This window comes from Hirundo rustica, chromosome 23, assembly GCF_015227805.2.
Source record: "Hirundo rustica isolate bHirRus1 chromosome 23, bHirRus1.pri.v3, whole genome shotgun sequence".
In the NCBI taxonomy this organism is placed as follows: Eukaryota; Metazoa; Chordata; class Aves; order Passeriformes; family Hirundinidae; genus Hirundo; species Hirundo rustica.
The window spans coordinates 5994014-6012616 of record NC_053472.1 but is presented as its reverse complement, the minus strand read 5'-3'; the positions used below and the strand labels follow the sequence as shown (position 1 = coordinate 6012616).

The 18603-nt window shown below is 61.7% G+C and overlaps 2 protein-coding genes across 2 annotated transcripts; both read right to left on the bottom strand.

Moving 5' to 3' along the window:
• Positions 1–3493: 3493 nt before the first annotated feature.
• Positions 3494–5604, bottom strand: FXYD2 (FXYD domain containing ion transport regulator 2). The gene is made up of 6 exons (XM_040085122.2): positions 5497–5604; positions 4842–4880; positions 4637–4711; positions 3993–4029; positions 3837–3867; positions 3494–3684 (listed from the first exon to the last, which is right to left on the bottom strand). The coding sequence occupies exons 1-5, from the start codon at positions 5504–5506 to the stop codon at positions 3843–3845; spliced, it is 186 nt and encodes a 61-aa protein (XP_039941056.1). The 5' UTR covers positions 5507–5604; the 3' UTR covers positions 3494–3684; positions 3837–3842.
• A 1029-nt stretch (positions 5605–6633) lies between these two features.
• FXYD6 (FXYD domain containing ion transport regulator 6) lies at positions 6634–16256 on the bottom strand. The gene is made up of 8 exons (XM_040085119.2): positions 16158–16256; positions 9791–9853; positions 9559–9597; positions 9396–9470; positions 9239–9275; positions 8950–8999; positions 8828–8871; positions 6634–8381 (listed from the first exon to the last, which is right to left on the bottom strand). Exons 2-7 carry the CDS (start codon positions 9846–9848, stop codon positions 8843–8845), a joined length of 288 nt encoding a protein of 95 aa, XP_039941053.1. The 5' UTR covers positions 9849–9853; positions 16158–16256; the 3' UTR covers positions 6634–8381; positions 8828–8842.
• Positions 16257–18603: the final 2347 nt, after the last annotated feature.

The following is an 18603-nucleotide window of genomic DNA, read 5'->3' as shown; positions in this document are numbered from 1 at the left end:
GACAGCGGTGGAGGGATTTAAAGCAGGGATTTAAAGGACAGATGTGTACAGATGTGACCCCTGGGGATATGGGTTAGCGCTGGCCTTGGCAGCGTCGGCTAATGGACTTTGATGGGCTTAGAGGGGTTTTCCCAGCCTCTGTGATTTCAAGGCAGGATCCTGACACACCGGACTGGGTTCGTGGGGACCCTCCTTTGCTTCCCACCGTGAATCCCACTGTAAATCCTACCGGGAGGGTCCAGCCTGTCCATCCCTGGGCTGCACTCCCACAGCTCCGCTGCTCCCGGCCGTCTGCATGTGAGCAGTCACTCCCTAATCTCCTCCGCTTCGGGGCATGTGCGACATGGAGATGGGATGGGGCTGGAATGTCGTTTCCTGGGGCCGGAGGACCATTCCAGCCCGTGGAGCGGTGCTGTTTCTGCAGAGGTGCTGCTGCTGCTGGATGCGCTGCCTTTTCGGGAGCAGAGCAGAGGGAGGCCGAGGCACGTGGCTGGCTCCCCGCCAGCCCGGCCCATCTCTCCTCTCTCCAGTGCTCCTCTCTGGCTCCCTGAGTCACCATGTGCTGCTCTCCTCTTTAAACTAACGAGGAGACATTTTGCATTCGTGTTTCCTCATGGGTGAAATGCATCCCTGGCACCACGGGGCAGGGCTGGCAGCTGCTGCTCCGGTTCCGGCTCCGCTGCCTCATCTCCCCTCTTTCGGTCAGGGATGAAGCACAGGGACAGGCCAAGCCACAGCCAGCCAGAGCCCCTCTCCCTCCTACCTGTCCATCCAGAGACCGGCGAAGCAAACAGGGAATAACCAGCGCCAAGGGGAAGCTGTTTGCATCTGGAAGCCTTCCCAGAGGAAAAGGGCACTCCGGTTGTCCACTGTATTATTCACCCAATCCCCTTTGTGCCACAGAAAAGATTTACTTTGAGAAGATTAACGGCTCAAGGGGCTGTGAGAGAAATCCTCCGAGATTGCCTGGTTCAGGGGAGAAGGCAAACGCCTCCTGGCCAAGGCCAGGGAGCACAAGGAAAGGGCTGAGGGGCTGGGCTTGTCCGTGGGACACCCTCTGATGGGGACAGTGACACACCCGGGGGTGGGCAGGACCCTCTCATCGGGGCAGTGGCAGGAGGAAGGAGACACGGTGGCCTTTTCCTGGGGTGCTCCCAGCTTCCCTCTCCCAAAGCTCCAGGGCTCGACATCCAAAACAAATGACTGGAGGCTTGGAGAGCTGCTGGCAGCTCCTCTAGCCCAGCTCAGGGAGGCCGCATTTCCTGTGCGTCCTGCCCTTGCTTTGTGCCTGTCCTCCTCCATCCTGGAGGAGCACGGAGCTGCTCTCAGCTGAGCTCTGATAAGCCCCTGCCCTCCAAATGTCACACCCAGCTCAAAGATTTGGGTGCTGGGACGTGCCCTGCCCTGCCACCGCCCCTCCGTCAGTGTCCCCAGCCCTGGCTGACCCCGGGCTGGGCTGCGGGGCCGTGCAGGTGCGGGCACACGCGGGTGTCCCCGAGCCGTGCAGAATAATGCCATTAATGCCATCTGGTGCCGAGACAGAGATCCCGCGCCGGAGCCAGACACGGCTTTTCGCTCCCCGTAATCCCCAGCGCCACGGGGGCTCCGTCTGCGGGGCTCGCGGGGAGGGGAGGGGAGGGCACGCTGCAGCCCTGGCAAGGAGGGGAACCCTGGGACCCTGGGGCGTGAAACCTTGCTGAGGACAGGGTCTTTTCACACCCTGCCACCTTCCTGCCTGCTGGGACCTTCAGCTCCAGCTTTTGGGGGACGCAGCCCCACCACACTCGGTGAGGCGCGGGCAGGGCAGTTTCGGTGTGGCCAAACCCTTCTGTGCTGTTAAATAGGCACTTTTCACAGAATCTCAGGATCATTTAGTCTGAAAAACTAAACTTCTAAGACCATCAAGTTTAACCATTAACCATTTTCTCCCTCGGCTGAAGGACTCCCGTCCCTGCTTGAGCTGTGCAAAGCTGCAACGAGTCTTTATTAGTGGGTCACTGTCAAGTCAAAATTATATTCCAGAATAATCTCCTTACTGTGTTAAATAAGCACCTCAGATTAGACAAATTGCACGGATTTTGCCTAATAATCTCCCCCCACCTAATCCCATTTTTCTGTCAGTGTCTGACCTTGATCAAAGCCCAAACGGACCCAGGGGGTTGATTTCTCCATCCCGGTTGTGCTGGCATGGTCGGGGTCACTGAAGGCAGCCCCTTGCACACCCGAACAACCACAGTGGCTCCAGGTGAGGGGAGGAAACCTCCTGAGCTGGGGTTTCTCATGCAAACCATTCCCTGGTAAAGCAACCCACAGACCAATGAGGCTGGGAGCGAGCTCCCCCTTCATCCCTCCCTGGACCCCAACTCCTCTGCTTCTTTGGGGGGCCCCGAGGCCCCTTTTGGCCCCAGCCTGCAGGGGAAGGGGCGAGGATGCTGGGGAAGGGTGGGGGACAGGCAGCCCTGTGCCCTCCCGTCACTAGGTGTCTGTGTCGGGCCAGCTCTCGGCACACAGAGCGAACCTCCCTCCTCTCTCACCGCACAATTGTGGGACAGTTTTTGCTCCTTTTTTCTTCTTTGAAAGAGGCATTTCTGGCTGAATCTGAAGCTGAGGGAGGTCGAGAGCTCAGGAGGAGCTCCGTGTTTCATCCCAGCCCCGTTCCTGACCGAGAAGGACGCCTGGATCTCGCCCTGTGGTGCTGCGCTGCTTTGACCTTGGCGGGACACCGGCTGCCCACAGAGCTGCTCCACCACTCCGATTCCCAGCAGGGCAGGGAGGGATTAAAAAGAGAGAAACCCCCCCAAACGCGTGGGTCAAGATAAAGGCAGTTTATAAAGTGAAAGCAGAGGGAGCGTGAGCACAAGAAAAGGGAAAAAGAAGAAACCCAGGAGGCGGAAATTCTCCGCTTGCCATCTGCAGGTGATGCCGGGCCCCTTCCCGGGAAGTCAGGATGGTTCCGCAAGGCAAATTTTCATCTCAGGAGCACCTCCCTTTCTCCTCCTTTCCCTCTCCTGCTACACCTGGTCTGGAATATCCTTTTGGTCAGTTTGGGGCTGTCCTGGCGGTGTTCCCTGCCAGGATCCTGCCCACCCCGGAGTGCTGCTCAGGGGGGCGTTGAAAGGACAGCGCTGCTGCCGTGGGAGCAGCAGGAGCCAGAACTGGAGCGTTCCCAACACCTTCCCAGCTCCCAACACACAGCCCAGCGCCGCGAGGGCTGCGAGGGAGAGAATTAACCCCATCCCAGCCAGACACGAGCGCACAAAGAGCCCCAGCCCCTCCGCGGGCATCCCAAGGGAAAAGCCGCAAGGACCTGCAGCCGGGAGAAGAAACATCCGGAGCAAACCCAGGGTGAAGGCGGCTGCCTGCTCCGTGCCTCGGGCTGCGGAGGAGCCTGCGGGAACCTCTCCTGGGTCTGTGGTTGAAGACGCCTGCAGGGCAGACAAGTGACTGGCGCCGGGCCAGGAGAGTGGGCGATTCGAACGCCTCGGGCACACAGTTTAACCTCGCGGAGCCTGAACTTTATTAGCCAAGAAACTGATGCTGGGTCTAAGAGAGGGGGAAGCACGAGGGTAATTTGCGTTCTGGCCTTGCGGGGGAATGGATCCACTGGAGCGGGGTGAGGGGTGGCCACCGGCCAGGACTCCTGGGCTTCGGCTGGAGCTCTGCTTCCACGGCGGCATCGCAGCTCTGGAACCGGAGAGAGGGAGGATGACGCTGCCAGCGTGTCCCAGCCCCTCTCCTCCCGGGACAGACCCCCCAGAAGTTCTTCCCTGAAGCACGAGTACCCCAAAGCATCGCTGCCCAGCACAGGGAGCCTGGCAGGAGCTGCAGCCTCCTACCTGCACCTACAGCTCTTCCTGGTTCCCTTGTCTGTGGAGCAAAAAGCGAAGGGAGAGGTGTTACGCTGGGCAAAGTGGCTGAGGGAGGGGGGAACGTGGGCTGAACCCCGGCCCTGTCAGCTGGCAGGACTGGAACAGGCACCGTGCAATACTCACCTCCTCTTCTTCCTCCCTCCGCAGTGGAACCGCTGGCCTGGGGGCGAGAGGAGCGACTGAGGCTGAGCCTCCCCCACTCCATCACGCCCACCCCTGCAGCCCCGGCACTGCCCAGCCACGGGATCCTGCTCAAGCTGCCCCATGACTGAAAATGCTGCTGGTTTTCATGGTTTTCTTCCTAAAATTAGTGGGCACCGTCCTTGGAGCAGCTGTGACTGCAGTCACACTGCATGGAGCGGTACAGAGCAGTGCCAGAATACCCAGTCGGGGGTCTTGGGGTGCCCCGAACACTTAGCACGGGGTCAGTCTGGGAGCTGCCGAGGTTTGGGGGCTCTGGAACTGCTGGTTCCTCTCTCTGGAAATGTCAGAGTTTTCTCTGCTATTTTTAATGAGTGACCTTCCCTCTGAAAGCCCCGGCGCTGGCAGGGAAACACTAAATATTTACGTGGTATCCCTCCCAACTCGCCCCGTGCTGGGAGCGTGCCTGGATGGAAAGTTCCCAGGCGGCCCCGGGGGCGGGCTGTGCCCACCCCTGGTGCTGTGGGGGCAGGGTTGGTGACCCCCAGCCCCCTCCCGGCCGGAGGAGGGGGCTGAGCGGAGCACGGAGCAGCGCCGAGGAGCATCCGGCCCACCCAGGCACTTACTGAGGATGATGAGGAGCCCGATCACAAAAGCCACGACGGCGAAGATCAACCCCCCGTTGCGGATGGTGTCATAGTCTGGGGAGGAGGAGGAGGGCCAGGAGGTGTCAGCCCAGCCCGAGCCCGCAGCACAGAGCCCACGGCAGAGCGGCAGGGGGCTGCCCGTGCCCCTGCCCGCAGCCCCCGGCCCGCCCGGGCACACACTCACCGTAGCTGAACCTGTCCTGGCCCTGCTCGGGCACTTGCTCTGAAAAGAGGAGAAACTGCAGTGAGAGCCACATCCTCACACTGTGAAGGTGGGAGAGACCAGGATGGAGGACTGCAAGTGAGAGTGCTGTGACTTCCTCAGCACGCAGCTGAGCCAGGGAACTCCTGGTCTCACCGCGGGAGGTTTAACGTCCGTGGCAAATTCACGGGATTGCGCTTGCAGGCTGCATTTGCCGGATGCTCGGGAGCCTTCGAGCTCCAGGTGAAGCTCCAGGGACCCAGCTCCACTGCCCTCGGGAAGTTCCGCTGCCTGCAGACTCCAACAACGGCTCTGCCCCCTCCGTGCACAGGACTGAACAACCCCTCAGGCTCACACCTCTCACCAGATGCCCCCCAACAACCCCTCTCCATGCCAGCGTCACCGCTCCAGCCGCCTCACCTGACTGCACAGCCCTCCGCCGGGAACAGCTTGGAAGGAGAAATCACCCCAGGAAGCCAAATGCCAGCTGGCACCGATGTGCCACGGGGCCGTGGAGCTCTGGGGATCCATCCCCACGTCTGCCCACCCCAAACCCTCATGGAGAACTTCCCCCGCGGTGGGAGGGACCGGCGCTGCCCTCGCACGGAGATGTCCCGGTGGAGGTGTCCGTCCTTACCGTCACCCATGGCCTCGGCGTGTCGTCCGGCGGGCGCCTCGCTCTGCGAGTGGGCGCCCACGGGGAGAGCGCATTAATTGGGAGACAAACCTCATTAAACATTAATGGCCTCGGTGTAATGTTTATCGCAGTCACGAGGGGAGGCACAGGGCTCCCGCCCGCCTTTGGGAAAGAGGGAGGAGAGGGAAGGGCAGGGGCAGCACCCACCGTGCCAGCCGGTGCGGAGGGCTGGGCACCCCGAGCTGCGCGTCCTTGTCCCGGCCCTCCCGCCCCGTTCCATTGTCAGCCCTACCGGGCTTCACCTCCTGCGGCGGTGACGAGCCGAGGGATGGGCTCAAATACAGGCTGTGACTGCCTTTAGCCGGAGACAGGCGGCTCGCCCCGTCCTGCCAGCCTGGCACCGAGGGTGTCCCTCGGCCGGGCCGGCACCTCCGTGCCAGCCCCCGTGCCCAGCCGTCCCGGGCCGCAGCAGCGCCGTGGCACGGCGATGTCCGCGGCGCATCCCTGCGGGCGGTGGGCACCGGGATGCCGCGCCCCTCCCCGGGCCGTGCCAGCCGCGGGCCCGGCGGGGCCGGCTGCCAGGAGGGCTGTGCAATCCAGTTTGCTCTAATCTGGCCATCAGCGAGCGGGAGTCACGCGCAGGAGCCGATTAGCGCCGGGGTGGCCGGGAGCGGGGGGGAGCCGGCCCCGAGGGACGCTCCCCTTGGCAGGGCTGCGGAGCGCAGACCCCCGGGGCCCGCGGCAGCCCGGCCCCGGTGCCACGGGGTGCGGCCGAGCCCCAGGGGGGTGCTCTGCGTGGGGCTGTCGCGGCGGCTCTGCTGTCGCTGCTGTGGCGGTGCCCTGGCAGCGCTCAGCGCCCGCCGCACCGGCGCGCCAGCAGCCCGACACAGCGGCTCCCAAAAAGCCGAGGGACAAAAGCGGCCGTGGCCGCGCCCCCGCGCTCCCTTCCCACGGGCTCTGGCTCTTGCTGAGCTGCAGAAGGGAGCAGGACGGGGCTCGGCCGGCACAAAGCCCGGCTGTGCTGCCCAGGGCGCTGCCCCTGCTCCCCTGGCCCCGGCCCGGCCACAATGGGACGGCGTGGGAAGCTGCCAGGCTGCCCTGGGAACGCCGCGGCCCTCGAGACAACGCAGACAGGCACCGATAGAAACGATATTTTATTCCTCTCCCCTTAGCTCACAGCACAGAGCACACCAGCCCTCCAGCACAGCAGCACACTCGCCTATTTAAAAGGAGACACAATAGCTCGGTTTATTTTACAACAGTCAGGGTTTGGCCATTTTACACACCACAGGGAGCTCTTTGTTTCGTGGTAACACCGACGGCACACTAGGGACAGCATGGGCACTCCGACGGGACACACACCGTGACACTCAGGGGCCGGGCCGGGGGTCTGCTCCGCCCGGGAGCTCTCTGCAACGGCCAGGACGGAGGGAGGGGACACAAAGCAAGAGACACGGTCCCTCTGCCTGGCACAGACGGGACAGAGCTCCCCGGTGCCACCCAGTGATGCCAAGCATGCAGGGACACAGCCCACGCTGGAGGCAGGGCTGCCACAGTGGGATGGACGCAGCAGAGACTCCCCTCAAAACCATCCTGGAGGACAAGACCCCTTCTCGGTGTGGGGATGGCACCTTGAGGTGTTTCGGTGGAGACCCCACACAAGCTGGCAGTCCCTAGCCCCAGCCGAGGTTTTGCCTGCCCATGGACTTGGGGAAGAGCCAAAAATCACAGGTTTGCCTCTGACCCGTGAGAGGACACAGGGTGACGATGGCCTCTGGGCTCAGCACGTTGTCACAGTGCAAGCTCAGGTGTGCAAAAGCCCCGAGAATCACTCGGTGCCACTCGCTGCTGCTCCGCGGGGAGAGGGGACAGCTGGCACCGGGGGTGACACAGAACCACCACGGGACAACACACAGCACTGACACGGGTGGCACAGGGAGCGACAAGGCGTCGGGAGGGGCAGGGAGCACCAGGAGGAGACGCTGCTGCCCCTTCCCTGCCAGAGACAAGCGCAGCCAGGATCTCTGTTTCTCTTTAGCCCTCTGCCTGTGACACCCACCCAGCTGTGGCTCGCAGGCAGGAGCTGGTTTGTGCTGGTTAGTGGGGTCACCGCTGTGCTGCCACCCGCATCCACGGTGTCACCGTGCTGGGGACCTCACGGGCTTCTCTGCCACCACGGCCTTGACTCACACTTAAAGCAGCGTCCCGGAGGTTTAAGCAGGGACAGAAACGGGGAGTGCCAAGCAGGAGAGGCGGGAGAGCTCCCTTCAGCCTTGAATCCAGCACCCCGGTGACCCCAGCGAGGAGGGCTGGGCCACGGGATGTCCCTGCCTGGCTCACCCCCCACCATGGCTGTTTTTAGGCCGGGAGCACGCAGGGGGTTATTGCTGAAATGGGGACAGGTGGCCCTGAAATGGCTGGGCATGTCTCCAGGGCACTGCGGCAGGTCCCCAAGCCCTGCCCAAAGCCAGGGGGGCTGTGCTGCTGGCACTGGGCAGGGAACGCGGGTCCTCACCCCACAGCCCACGCTCCCTGTTCCCAGGCTTGGAGGGCAGCCCAAAGGGCAGCGGCCTGCCAGTCCTACAGAGCCCGAATCACACGCACAGCACGAGAAAGGTGAAGAGAAAGTCACGATTACAACATCAGCAACAACTAGCCCTAGAGGTAATGATCATCTCACAGCAACATTACACACCACGGGAGGCAGAGAGGACGGTGAGCGGAGTTTAGTCGGGTTAGGAAACAGAGAACCGGTGCTGGAGCACACAGGGGGACACGGACACGGCAGCTCCGCATCTCCTGAGAGGGACCTGCTGCTGGGGTTTCAGTTTCCTCGCAGGCCGCGGGCATCTGCACTCTGAGAGTCTGTCCTTGGGTCTCTGGCTCTGCGTGGGGAGCGGAGCAGTGGATCAGGCTTTCCCCACACTGGGGCTGGACCCCAGCAGCACAAACTGCCAGCAGGGGCTCCAGCCTCTCCCCTCTCCGAACCAGGGCACAGCCCAGAGCTCAGAGGGGTCCACACCCAGCTTTCTGAACGCCCTAAAACCAAAACCGCTCGGGGGTGGAGGAGCACGAGAAAAGGAAGTGTAACACAAGGGAAAATCCGGACAGATGCTTCCTCTTCCTGCTGGGCTGCCTGTGGACACTCAGGACCTCACCACCGCTGCGTTTCCTTGCTGTGGACCCCACCTGTGCTCGCTCCCACCCCATCCCAGGGATGCAGAGCTGCCCAGTCCCTCTGGTCAGCTCAGAGCCCCGCAGTCACCCCCAGACACAGCCCCAGCTGTCCCTCCCATCCCGACGCCCCCACCCAGCCCGGCCCGGGACTCACAGCATCGGCTCCTGCTCAGTTCTCTGCTTTCGGTGCCGCCGTTGCTGCAAAGGGAAGAGCAGAGGGGTTTGAATCCGTGTGACAGGGGCAGGGGCACAGTGACCACGGCACCCTGTCCTTACCATTCGAGGTGATCAGGTTCTCCGCCTGAGCCTCCTCGTCCCCTGGAGCCCTGCAAGGAGAGGGGCACGGTGAGGGCAGCTGGGATCTGCGCCCCATCCCGGCAGTGGGATCCCCAACAGCGTGGTGGGATGGCCAGGAAGGTGCACAGGGATCAGGCACAGCTGCTCCCCCAGCTTTGGGCACCCCAAAGGGACGCCCAGAGAGCGCAGCCCCTCTGCCAGCTGCGGGAGGATCAGAGCAGAGGGGTTTTCCAAGGGAGATGTTCCTCGCCAGGCTGCCCTCACTCACCTGGGCTTCTGCTTGAAACTGCACCTGCACCTCCTGCCTGCGAGGGGAGAGAAACTCGGTGAGCGTGGCCAAAGGGGGAGTGGGGTGAGGCCTTTCCCAGTGCCCCCCAGCACGGGAACAGCCCCTGCTGCCCCAGCCTGCCACACCCCCAACTTACTGAGGATGAGGAGAATGCCCACGGTGAACAGGACCACGGCGAACACCAGCCCCCCGATCCTCAGGCTCTGGTAATCTGGGAGGGGGAGAGGCAGGGCTCACTCCTGCTGGGTTCAGGGGAGGGCCGTGGCACACCCACCCCCTCCTCAGCCACACTCACTCACCATAGTTAAAGGGATCCTCCTCCTTCTCCTGGGTGGCCACTGGAAATGAGCAGACAGAGGGGTGTGAGGTGGGTGAGCTGAGCCCTGGCAGCTCCCCACAATCTCTGGGGCTCTGGGTTCTCATGGCTGCTGCCCCAGGCCCCACTGCAGCCCCCGTGGATCCATGTGGAGGCTGTTCCCGGGGTTCCCCAGCCTGTTTCTGGGGTGTGTGTGGGAAGCACCGGGCACCTACCGTCTGCCACGGCCGCTGGTACCAGCAGGGAGCACAGGAAGATGAGCGCTGCCTCCATGGCCGCTGTGAGAGAGGGGAGAGGAGGCTGTCAGCACCCAGGTGCCTCAGGGAGGGCACTGGGACAAAGCCAGGGAGCACGGGGGAGCTGCAGAGAACCCAAGGCTGGCAGTGTGGGCAGGCAGGGCCAGCCCATGCCACGGGAGAAGGAGCCAGGCTGGTCCTAGGAAACACCCAGGGTACCTGGTGCCATCGCTGAACCCAGCCCAGCAGTTCAAAGGCAGGAAGGGAGGGGTTTGAGCAGCCAGACAGGCTTTTTTTTTTTTTTTTTTTTTTTTTTTTTTGGGGGTCTGGGATGTATTTTCGACCATCTCCACTTGGCATAAATCTCAGCACAGTCTCAAGTTTGCTCTGCAGGCAGTGGGGCCAACACCCCAACAACCCCACCCTGTGCATCCCTGGCAGCGCTGTCCAAAGGCTCCTGGAGCTCTGGCAGCCTGGGAGCTGTGCCCATTCCCTGGGGAGCCTGGGCAGTGCCAGCACCCTCCGGGGGATGAACCTTTTCATAATATTCAACCTAAACCTCCACAGAGACAAAAAAATAATAAAAAAAAGAGGCTGGATTTACAGTTACCCTAGTTTGCTAAAACACTCAAGCCTAAATCCCCGTGTCTTTGGGAGAAGTTGGCATAACTTAACCAGTTTGCTGAACATTTCCAGCCTCCTAAACTGGGACAGACTCCATTCGCACTTGGGATTATTTTTTAATGTGGTGCGTTTCAATTAAAAACTTTCTCAAGAAGATTTGAGAGACGCCACTGAAGAAGAGGCGAGAAGAACAATTTCAGTTCACTCTTTCTACCTTTGCTCTTCACCGGTTTTGAGCATCCCAGGGCTCCTCTCAGCACAGCACGGCACGGGTCTGACCGTCAGCCCCCGGCCCGGCCCCTGATGATGATCTGTCCCAATTAACATAGCAATTACACTCCCGCAACCAGGCCAGTGGCCCTGGTGGGACGTGAGCTCAAAGACACGCTCGCCCTCCGGGCTCCCTGCAGCAGCACGGAGAGGCCAGAAATAATCTTGGTGTCCGCTCCCAGCGGAGCCTGGCCCTGTCCCTTCTCTGGGAACACCCGGCCGGAGCACGGACCCTTCTCCCCGGCTGTTAAGGATGCTGTGGCCGGGCTGTGACAGGGGACACGTCCCCCAGCTGCGTTGGGGATGGTCACCTCCGCTGCTGGGACGGACCCGGCAGCGCTGCTCTGCTGCCGGCATCCCTCCTCCGGCTGCCGGGGCACAGCGGGGAGCTGCTCCCGGTCCTGCCAGCTGGCACCGGGCGCTGCGGACCCGTGCTGGGGACACCTCGTGCCAGGAGGAGAGGGCTCGGCAGATGCAGCTCCCCCGAGGGCTGGCCGCTGCCTCCCCGTCCCCGCAGCTCCCCGCGCTGCCCCGGGGCTCTGCCTGTCGCTGTCAGCGGCGCCAGGCGCTCACCCCGCGCCCCGGCGCCGGGCTGGGTGGCCATACATGGTCGGGAGCACGGAGAGGGCTCGCTGCTGGCTCGGCAGCGCAAGGGAGGCTATCGGGAGCCCGGTGCAAGGCGGGGTTATCGGGAGCCCTGCGCGGCCCCGAGAGCGCCGAGTGCTACGGAGCTGCTGCAGCTGCCGCGCTGGATTAGTGCCGATAAGGAAGGGGCCCTGGACACGGCAGGAATTCAGCTCGCTGACGGATGCGGAGCCCGGCGTGCCGCCATTCAGCCCCTCCAGAGCCTGACCTGATTCCGATGCAACCTCCATCGCAGCCCAGCCCCGCTGGCAGCCGCGGGGGACGCAGCTCAGCCGCTCCAGCCCGGCTCCCCGGGACACCGAGGTGCCCCAGCCCCCGCCACGGCCCCTTCTCCCAGGCTGTGCTCCACGCTCCCAGGACGGGCACGCCTGGAGCGGGCTCAGCGGTGCCCTTGGGAGCCAGTCCCCGTCGCACCCACAGAGGAGAGAGCCCCGGCCCCACCGACATTCCCAGACCCCGCCTCATTCATCACAACCAGCGGCATCCCAGAAAACTCCCGTCCCTGCCTCCCTCCCCTTCCACGATTTGCCATTCCGAAGGCGATGTGTTTACCCGAACACTGGAGGGTTTCATCCCCCTCTGCCGCAGCTGCTGGGCCATTGTGCAGCGCGGGGCTGCTCCGGAGTGGGCTCAGACAAACCCCCTCATTTGCTGAGATGCAGATTTTTGGGTAATTAGCAGGTTTTAGAAGCACACACAAAGAACCCACAGCTGGTGACACAGTCACTTCGAGCTGCACGTCCTTTCCCTCACGTTCTTTATCTCTTCACCACGAGGCTGCAGAATCAGTCATTTCACCCCCAACAAGGGCTCTGTGCGTGCACAAGGGCTGTGATCAATATTAATTGGCTCCCGTATCTCTCAAACAAATCATCCATCAGATTTTCACTGCTTCGCTGCTATTTGCCCGCTGCTGGATCATTCCTTCTCAGGGAATTTCGCGTTATTCCCTGCCCTGAGCCCCTCCACGTGGCACTGGGCCCTGCCCAGGCGCACACACACACACACACACCCCCTCCAACCCTTTCCTCAGCGTTTGGCTTCTCGCACGTAGCACGGCAGAGTTCACTGCTGGGCCGAGCCAAGCACGCAGCACACATATGTTCTTTGTTTTTCTATCTCAATTCCTAGAATTCACACACTTCCGTGCGCTCGAACTTATCTGCGCAGGAGTGAACCGCCGGGATTGGCAGTGTCCCTGCTCCAAAGGCAAACACGGCGCTCTGCAGTGCAAACGAGCCCCGCTCTCCTCCAAGGAAGCATATGCCTTGCAAAGAGCCACAGGTTTTTTTTTTTTTGGTTGCTCCAAGCTGGCCCACCCACTCCTTCCTGAAGCTGAAATAAAGTGAGAAGAGCGAGCGCTGCCGAGGGTTTGCCGTTCTCCCCGCTCCTGGCTTCCCCCACGCCGAATCCAGCTGTGCCTTGGCACAGGAAAGGAGAGGAAATCCAGCAGCTGCCACGTCCCGCAGCCCAAATCTCTTCCTGTTTTCTCCCCATTGGTGACAGTAAGTTTGGAGTCACCACCCTGGACACCACAAATGCCTGTGACTTGAACCAAAACACGAGGGTTTCCTGTCAAAACTGCGAGGTCTGGCAAAACGCAGAGAGGCGGAGCGGCGCAGGAGCCGAGCAGCAGCGTCCAGAACTCCCCTTCCCTCTCATCCCAGCTCAACCTGCTGCTTTATGAGACAAACCAGATATTCCCCACCATCCCTATCCCCATGGAAGAGCCAGCGGTAGGAGGAGGCAGCAGGAATTTGTGAGAGGCTCGGGGAGGGAGGAAGTAGCGACAGAGTGAGGAAGTACACGGAGTTTGCTGTTTTCTGGGAGGATGTGGATGAGAGTGGGTTGGGGGATTAACCCAGGGCTGCCAGAGGCAGCCAGGGCTGGACCTGCCCATGGTGAGGGTCAGTTCTCCCTGCCCAGCACAGCCAGGGGTGAAACCAAGGCAGGGTGACAGTGGCAGGGCCACCCTGGCACCAGGAGCTGGGAGCCACCCGCACCCATGCCGGATGATTCACAGCCCTGCCGCCGCCCTGCCACGCACACAGCCAACGCTCCCTCCATGCAGAGCACAGCCGCAGCTCCTCCTCAGCCTCTTCCTCCTGGATAATCCCTCCTTGCCCGTTTCCACACCACTGGCTTGGTGTGTGTGCGTGCATGGAGCCCGGGCGAGGAAGAGGAGCGGGCAAATCCGGGCAGACAGACCCAGTCTCTCCTGCCCGGCTCAGCTCCCTGCAGCACAGCAGATCCTGCCAGAGCAAGGCAGGTGAATTTGTAATGCTGTTGGATCTCCAAGTCCCCTTTTCCTTTCCATTGTTTTGCATAGATCTTGCCCTGTCATGTCTCAGCCATCACGGTGCAATTCCAGGCAGCCTCCGCCTTCCGTCAGGAGTCCTCAGGGCATCTCCTGAAGATCAGACCTAGTTAAAATCTCTGGTTTCTGTGCAAAGCCCCCCAGACCGTGACAGCAGTGCTCCGTTGCCCGGGGCGTTTAAGAGCGTGCATGTGTGAATGGACATTTCCAGCTCCGCATAGATGTGCTCTTCTGCCATTTCACGTCAGCATCAATCTGGCTATTAATGTGCCTGTTGTTGTGCCTCGTGCTCCAAAATGAGAGAGGAGATTTCCAGCCCTCGCCATCCTGGCATGGACGGCCCTTCCCAAACCTGGTGCTGATTCAGAGGCTGACTGGATGGGAGGCACAAACCCGGCTTTACTACAGTCTCATTGTCTCTTTTGCTGGTTTGGGGCTTCTCTGAGCGCTCCATCCCTCACCTGTACCCCAGAATCCCACTCGCCTCCTGCAGGGCTTCTTCCAGCCTCATGGAACTGACCCTAAACCGTGGAGGAGCCTCAGCCAAGACCGCCTGGCCATGTGAGGCTCAGCACAGTCCCCAGCCCCCCGAGGACACCCCAATGAGGCAGCGAGGCCAATCCTTCCAGTGAAAACACTGCTGAGCTCCAGGCTGCCTGGCCAGGGAGCCCAGCCTGGGCTCCAGCAGCCAGTAAACATCACCACCACCTCCCACAGCAGTCTGCTGCGCCTGATCCCTCCTTATTTGATTAACAGATAACCAGGGGCTGTAAACCTGACTGTGTGCCTGCCTGGACCATTCCATCCTCCCACCACCCCCTCCTTTGGCCACGCACCGGCTGAATGAGGCCGGGCTCTGCAGGGGCATTAGCCACGAGAATCCCATGGGTGAGACAAAGGAGAGGCTTCCTGGAGGATGCCGGTGGTGACAGTACCCCAGATCATTAAAACACCCTGAGGGCAGTGTGCAAGAAGCTGTTGGAGGCTCCTGAGCGTGCTGGGCACCATGGCACTGCCACTCTCTGCAGCACGTCAGGGCAGACATTTTCTCCCTTCTCTCCTCTGCTGTCACCATCAGCGGCGACCACTGAGAGCACGAGGCAGACAGCAGGCCCCAGAAGCACTGGCTGTTGTGCCCACCAACACTGCCCCAGGCACAGAGTGATGGGCAGGTGGCACGGCCCCTGGGTGGGACGGGACGGGACAGGACACCTCCCGTGTGCCAGTGCCAAAGGTGCCTCCTCCATGCTCGGGGACACAGCAGCTGCAGAGCTCAGCGGCCTCTTTACACCTTGCAAACACACAAACAGCCTGAAAGGCAAACACGGGGGAGCAGCTGCGCACAGAGCTGCTGGTTTGCTGGGCCAGGGATTGTCCTCCACACCGGGCAAAGCCGTGGCTCCCCACCGTGTTTTACCTGAATGGGTACGTTGAGACAAAGCAGATAAAATTTCCAGGTGAGCGTGAGCCGTGAGGCTGGTGGGAGGAAGGTGCAGGCAGACTCACACCTTGCAGGCACAAGATATCCTCCAGCAGGTCCAAACACGCTCTAACAGGTGGCCTGGCTTGGCAGCCATGGCACTTCGTGCTGGCAGCTCTCCACTTTGCTCCGCCTTGGAACCACGATCCAGTTGTGCAGGGATTCTCCGGGTTCGTCTTTGTTTCAAACTGGGAGCAAAACCCCCCCAGCGGGACTGGAAATCCCAACGGGACCCAGCAGCATCTCGGAGTGCTGTGGGCTTGCCAAAATGGGTGCTCCGTTCTAATCCACACATGGCTTCCCCCGAGAGGCTGCTCCTTCACGCTGCTTATTCACATCCACACAAACCACCTGTCACTTTCCCTCCCACAGAAAGATCCCTGCAAGATCCAAGTTCCACCACATGGACTCCAAAATCCGCTTCTTTGGAGGCATTAATTACACACCCCGAGAGACACACTCTTCCCTTCCTCCGTACGCCTTCCCGGGATGAGGCGCTCGGCTGTTTACGCACGGTGTTACTACAATATTGAGCAGCAGGAGCCAGAGCGCTGCCAAGGGCTGCGAGAGAGGGATCCCCCCGCTCCCCGGGATCCCCCCGGCTCCCCGGGATCCCCCCGCCCGGCACAGCCCGCCCAGCCTGCGGAGCACCGTGGGCCGTGCTCCGGGTGTCCCCGGTGGTCTCGGGTGGGGTCCGCCGGCGCATCCTCTCCCCAGCACGGGGGGCGGGTAACCAGGCAACGGTGGGATCAGGGAAAGCGCGGTACCCGGCGTTGCCACGGCAACCGCCGGGGCCGGGATGCGGGCGGGTCGGGGCGAGGGGCGATGCCCCGGGGCAGCGGGGCGGGGTCCCGGCCGCCTTCCCGGAAGAGCGGACCGGGTTCGGTACCGCACCCCGGTACCGGCGCACGGACCCCCGAGCGGGCACCCCGAGCTGGCGGGGGGACCCCGATCCCCCCCTCGTTCCCTCCTCGCCGCCCCCCCCGAGACCCCTCGCCGGCCGGACCCACCTGAGCTGGCCGGGCGGAGCCGGGCAGAGCCGGGCTGGCCCCGCGGCTCCGGGCGGTGCCGGGGGAGCGGAGCGGAGCGCGGAGCGGGGCTGCTGCACAAAGGGGAGCGGGCGGGCGGGGCGGGGGCGGCGCCTGCCGGGCGGGGGGCGCGGGCAGCGGCGGGGGCGCGGCCAGCACGGCCCGGCCCCCGGCGGCTCCCAGATCCCCCCAGAGGAAGGCGCGGGGATGCTCAGGGGGATGGAGCCCTTCTGCTCCGGACACCGCTGGGGCTGTCCGGCCTGGAGAAGAGAAGCTCCAGGGGGGACGCAGAGCCCCTCGCAGCGCCTAAAGGAGCTCCAGGAGAGCTGGAGAGGGATTGGGGACAAGGGGTGGAGTGGAGAGACAAGAGGGAATGGCTTCCACTGCCAGAGGGCAGGGTTAGATGGGATAGGGGGAAGAAATTCTTCCCTATGTGGGCGGTGAGGCTCTGGCACAGGGTGCCCAGAGAAGCTCTGGCTGTCCCTGGATCCCTGAAAGTGTCCAAGACTGGACGGGGCTTGGAGAACCCTGGAATAGTCGAAGGCATTTCAGGGATTTGGAACTTGATGGCCTTGAAGATCCCTTCCAACCCAAACCATTCAGTGACTCTGTGGCTCTGCCAAAGCCAGGGTGCCTGCAGGGTGCAGGTGTGGAGGGCAAACGCTGACCTGGCTGTGGAACATCCCTTCCCTCCCACAGCAGAGCAGGCCTGGACTCTGCCCTGAGCTGTGCTCCGGGCGTGGGGGGAGCCAGGAACAGAGCGGGAGCTCCTCTGGGGCCAGCAGAAAACACACACAGATGAAGTGGCAAACACGGCACAGAATCCCTGCTGACCTGCTGCCTCCTGAGAGCTGGGAAAGGGCTGCCAGGCTGCCAGGACAGGGTGTCAGATGGGAACAGGGTGCTGGGGGCACTGCCAGGCAGTAGCTGAGAGCCGTGGGCACCGCTCTGTCCCAGGCCAGACTGGCAAACCTCTGCCTGGCTCCTGCTGCTGCCCTGGACAGCCGTTCCTTCTTGGAAAAACACCTCAGCAATGCTGTCATCGCCGAGCTGGCTCATCCCCAGTTAACTCCAACGCATCAGAGATAGAAATCAGGTGGTGATGGCACCGCTCCACAGCCATCTCCCCGGTTCCAGTAAAACATAAAGAGAAAATAAACCACCAGTGGCATTTCAAGGCAATTATTCAAAGGGTCAAGAGATACAGACCAACACTGAGGAGCTGGAAAACATCAAATCCCTCTAATGCAGAGGGATAACAGGATGAGGCTGTCAGTTACCCCGCAGAAAGAGAGGCAGGGATCAAGGCACTATAATCAAGTTTGGGGCTCCTCTGACCTTATCTGCTTCTGGGCTGCCATTATCCACATCGAACAGCAAAACATTCAGGTGTGACCATGCCCTGGGGGCTGCAGCGAGCACGGTGGGGCTCTGCAGAGCCCTGAGCACAGATGCCCCATGCAGCAGTGCCAGGACACAGCTGGATGTGTCTGGATGTGCTCCGTGCTCTCCTTCCCTTGGTTCTGTACTTACAAATTCCCAAGGAGCTGCCCAAAGTGAGCAGAATCTCAAAAATCAACAGCTTTTTTTTCTTTTCCCCTGTACAAACTCAGGTAAAATAGAGACCCCAAGTGCGGGAAGGGAAGAGGAAAAGCAGCTCCAGCAGCTGCTCGTGGTAAATATCTGCTCTCCAGAGCTGTGCTGCTGGAGAGGTTGGACCGAGCTCCAGCTTTTCTTCTGGAGAAACTGGGCCAAAAGTAACGCAGAGGCCAGGCAGGAGACGCTGATTTATGCTAACAGAGGGGCTGGGCTGTTCTCCTCGGCTGTCTGAGAGAACAGGAGCACTGCCAGTCGCTCCAGCAGGGCATGGTTTCATCTGAGCCTCTGCCCCTGGAGCAGGCGTCTCCTCCCCGTGGGCTTGTGGCAGGGACAGAGCCACTTTCTCTCCAGAGCTTTCCCTTCCAATTTTAAGGTCTCTCCCTGTAATGCCAAGCTTGGGAATTGCCTGTTCAGAGGCAGCCCAGCCCTCGGCCCCAGCAGGGACACAGGGGAGCGGAGCAGTGACAAAAGCTGTGTGTTTACCCCAAGAGCGTCATTTCCCATCAGGTCCAGGCCGTTCCTTGTGCCCCGAATCCCTGCAGGAGCGGGGATGGAGCAGTGGCTGCGCCGAGGCTCCTGCGCTGCCCGGTCGAGCACAGCTCCAGCTGAAATCCAGCAGCCCCGTGCCAAGTGCCGATGTTACTGACCGTGGAAGGGAACCAATCCCCAGCTAGAGGAAAAGCATTTTTGCAGAGAAACATCATCGCTGAAACCCTATAAACAAATCTGTTTTGACCCGGCAGAACAAAGAGCTATAAAAGGAGAGATCGGGAAAGCCGCTGCTAATGGGCGGTAATTCACGTGGTGCCCGCCAGGCTGTATTTTGGTA

What these genes read in the sequence shown, in the direction of transcription:
- FXYD6 (XM_040085119.2), bottom strand. Translation starts at nt 9,848, where the DNA reads ATGGAGGCAGCGCTCATCTTCCTGTGCTCCCTGCTGGTACCAGCGGCC. An exon ending in GGAGGATCCCTTTAACTATG is followed by an intron (nt 9,471 to 9,558) that starts GTGAGTGAGTGT and finishes TCCCCCTCCCAG; the next exon opens with ATTACCAGAGCCTGAGGATC. An exon ending in AGTTTCAAGCAGAAGCCCAG is followed by an intron (nt 9,000 to 9,238) that starts GTGAGTGAGGGC and finishes CTCTCCTTGCAG; the next exon opens with GGCTCCAGGGGACGAGGAGG.
- FXYD2 (XM_040085122.2), bottom strand. An exon ending in CCAGGACAGGTTCAGCTACG is followed by an intron (nt 4,712 to 4,841) that starts GTGAGTGTGTGC and finishes CCTCCTCCCCAG; the next exon opens with ACTATGACACCATCCGCAAC. An exon ending in GGAGGGAGGAAGAAGAGGAG is followed by an intron (nt 3,868 to 3,992) that starts GTGAGTATTGCA and finishes TTTGCTCCACAG; the next exon opens with ACAAGGGAACCAGGAAGAGC.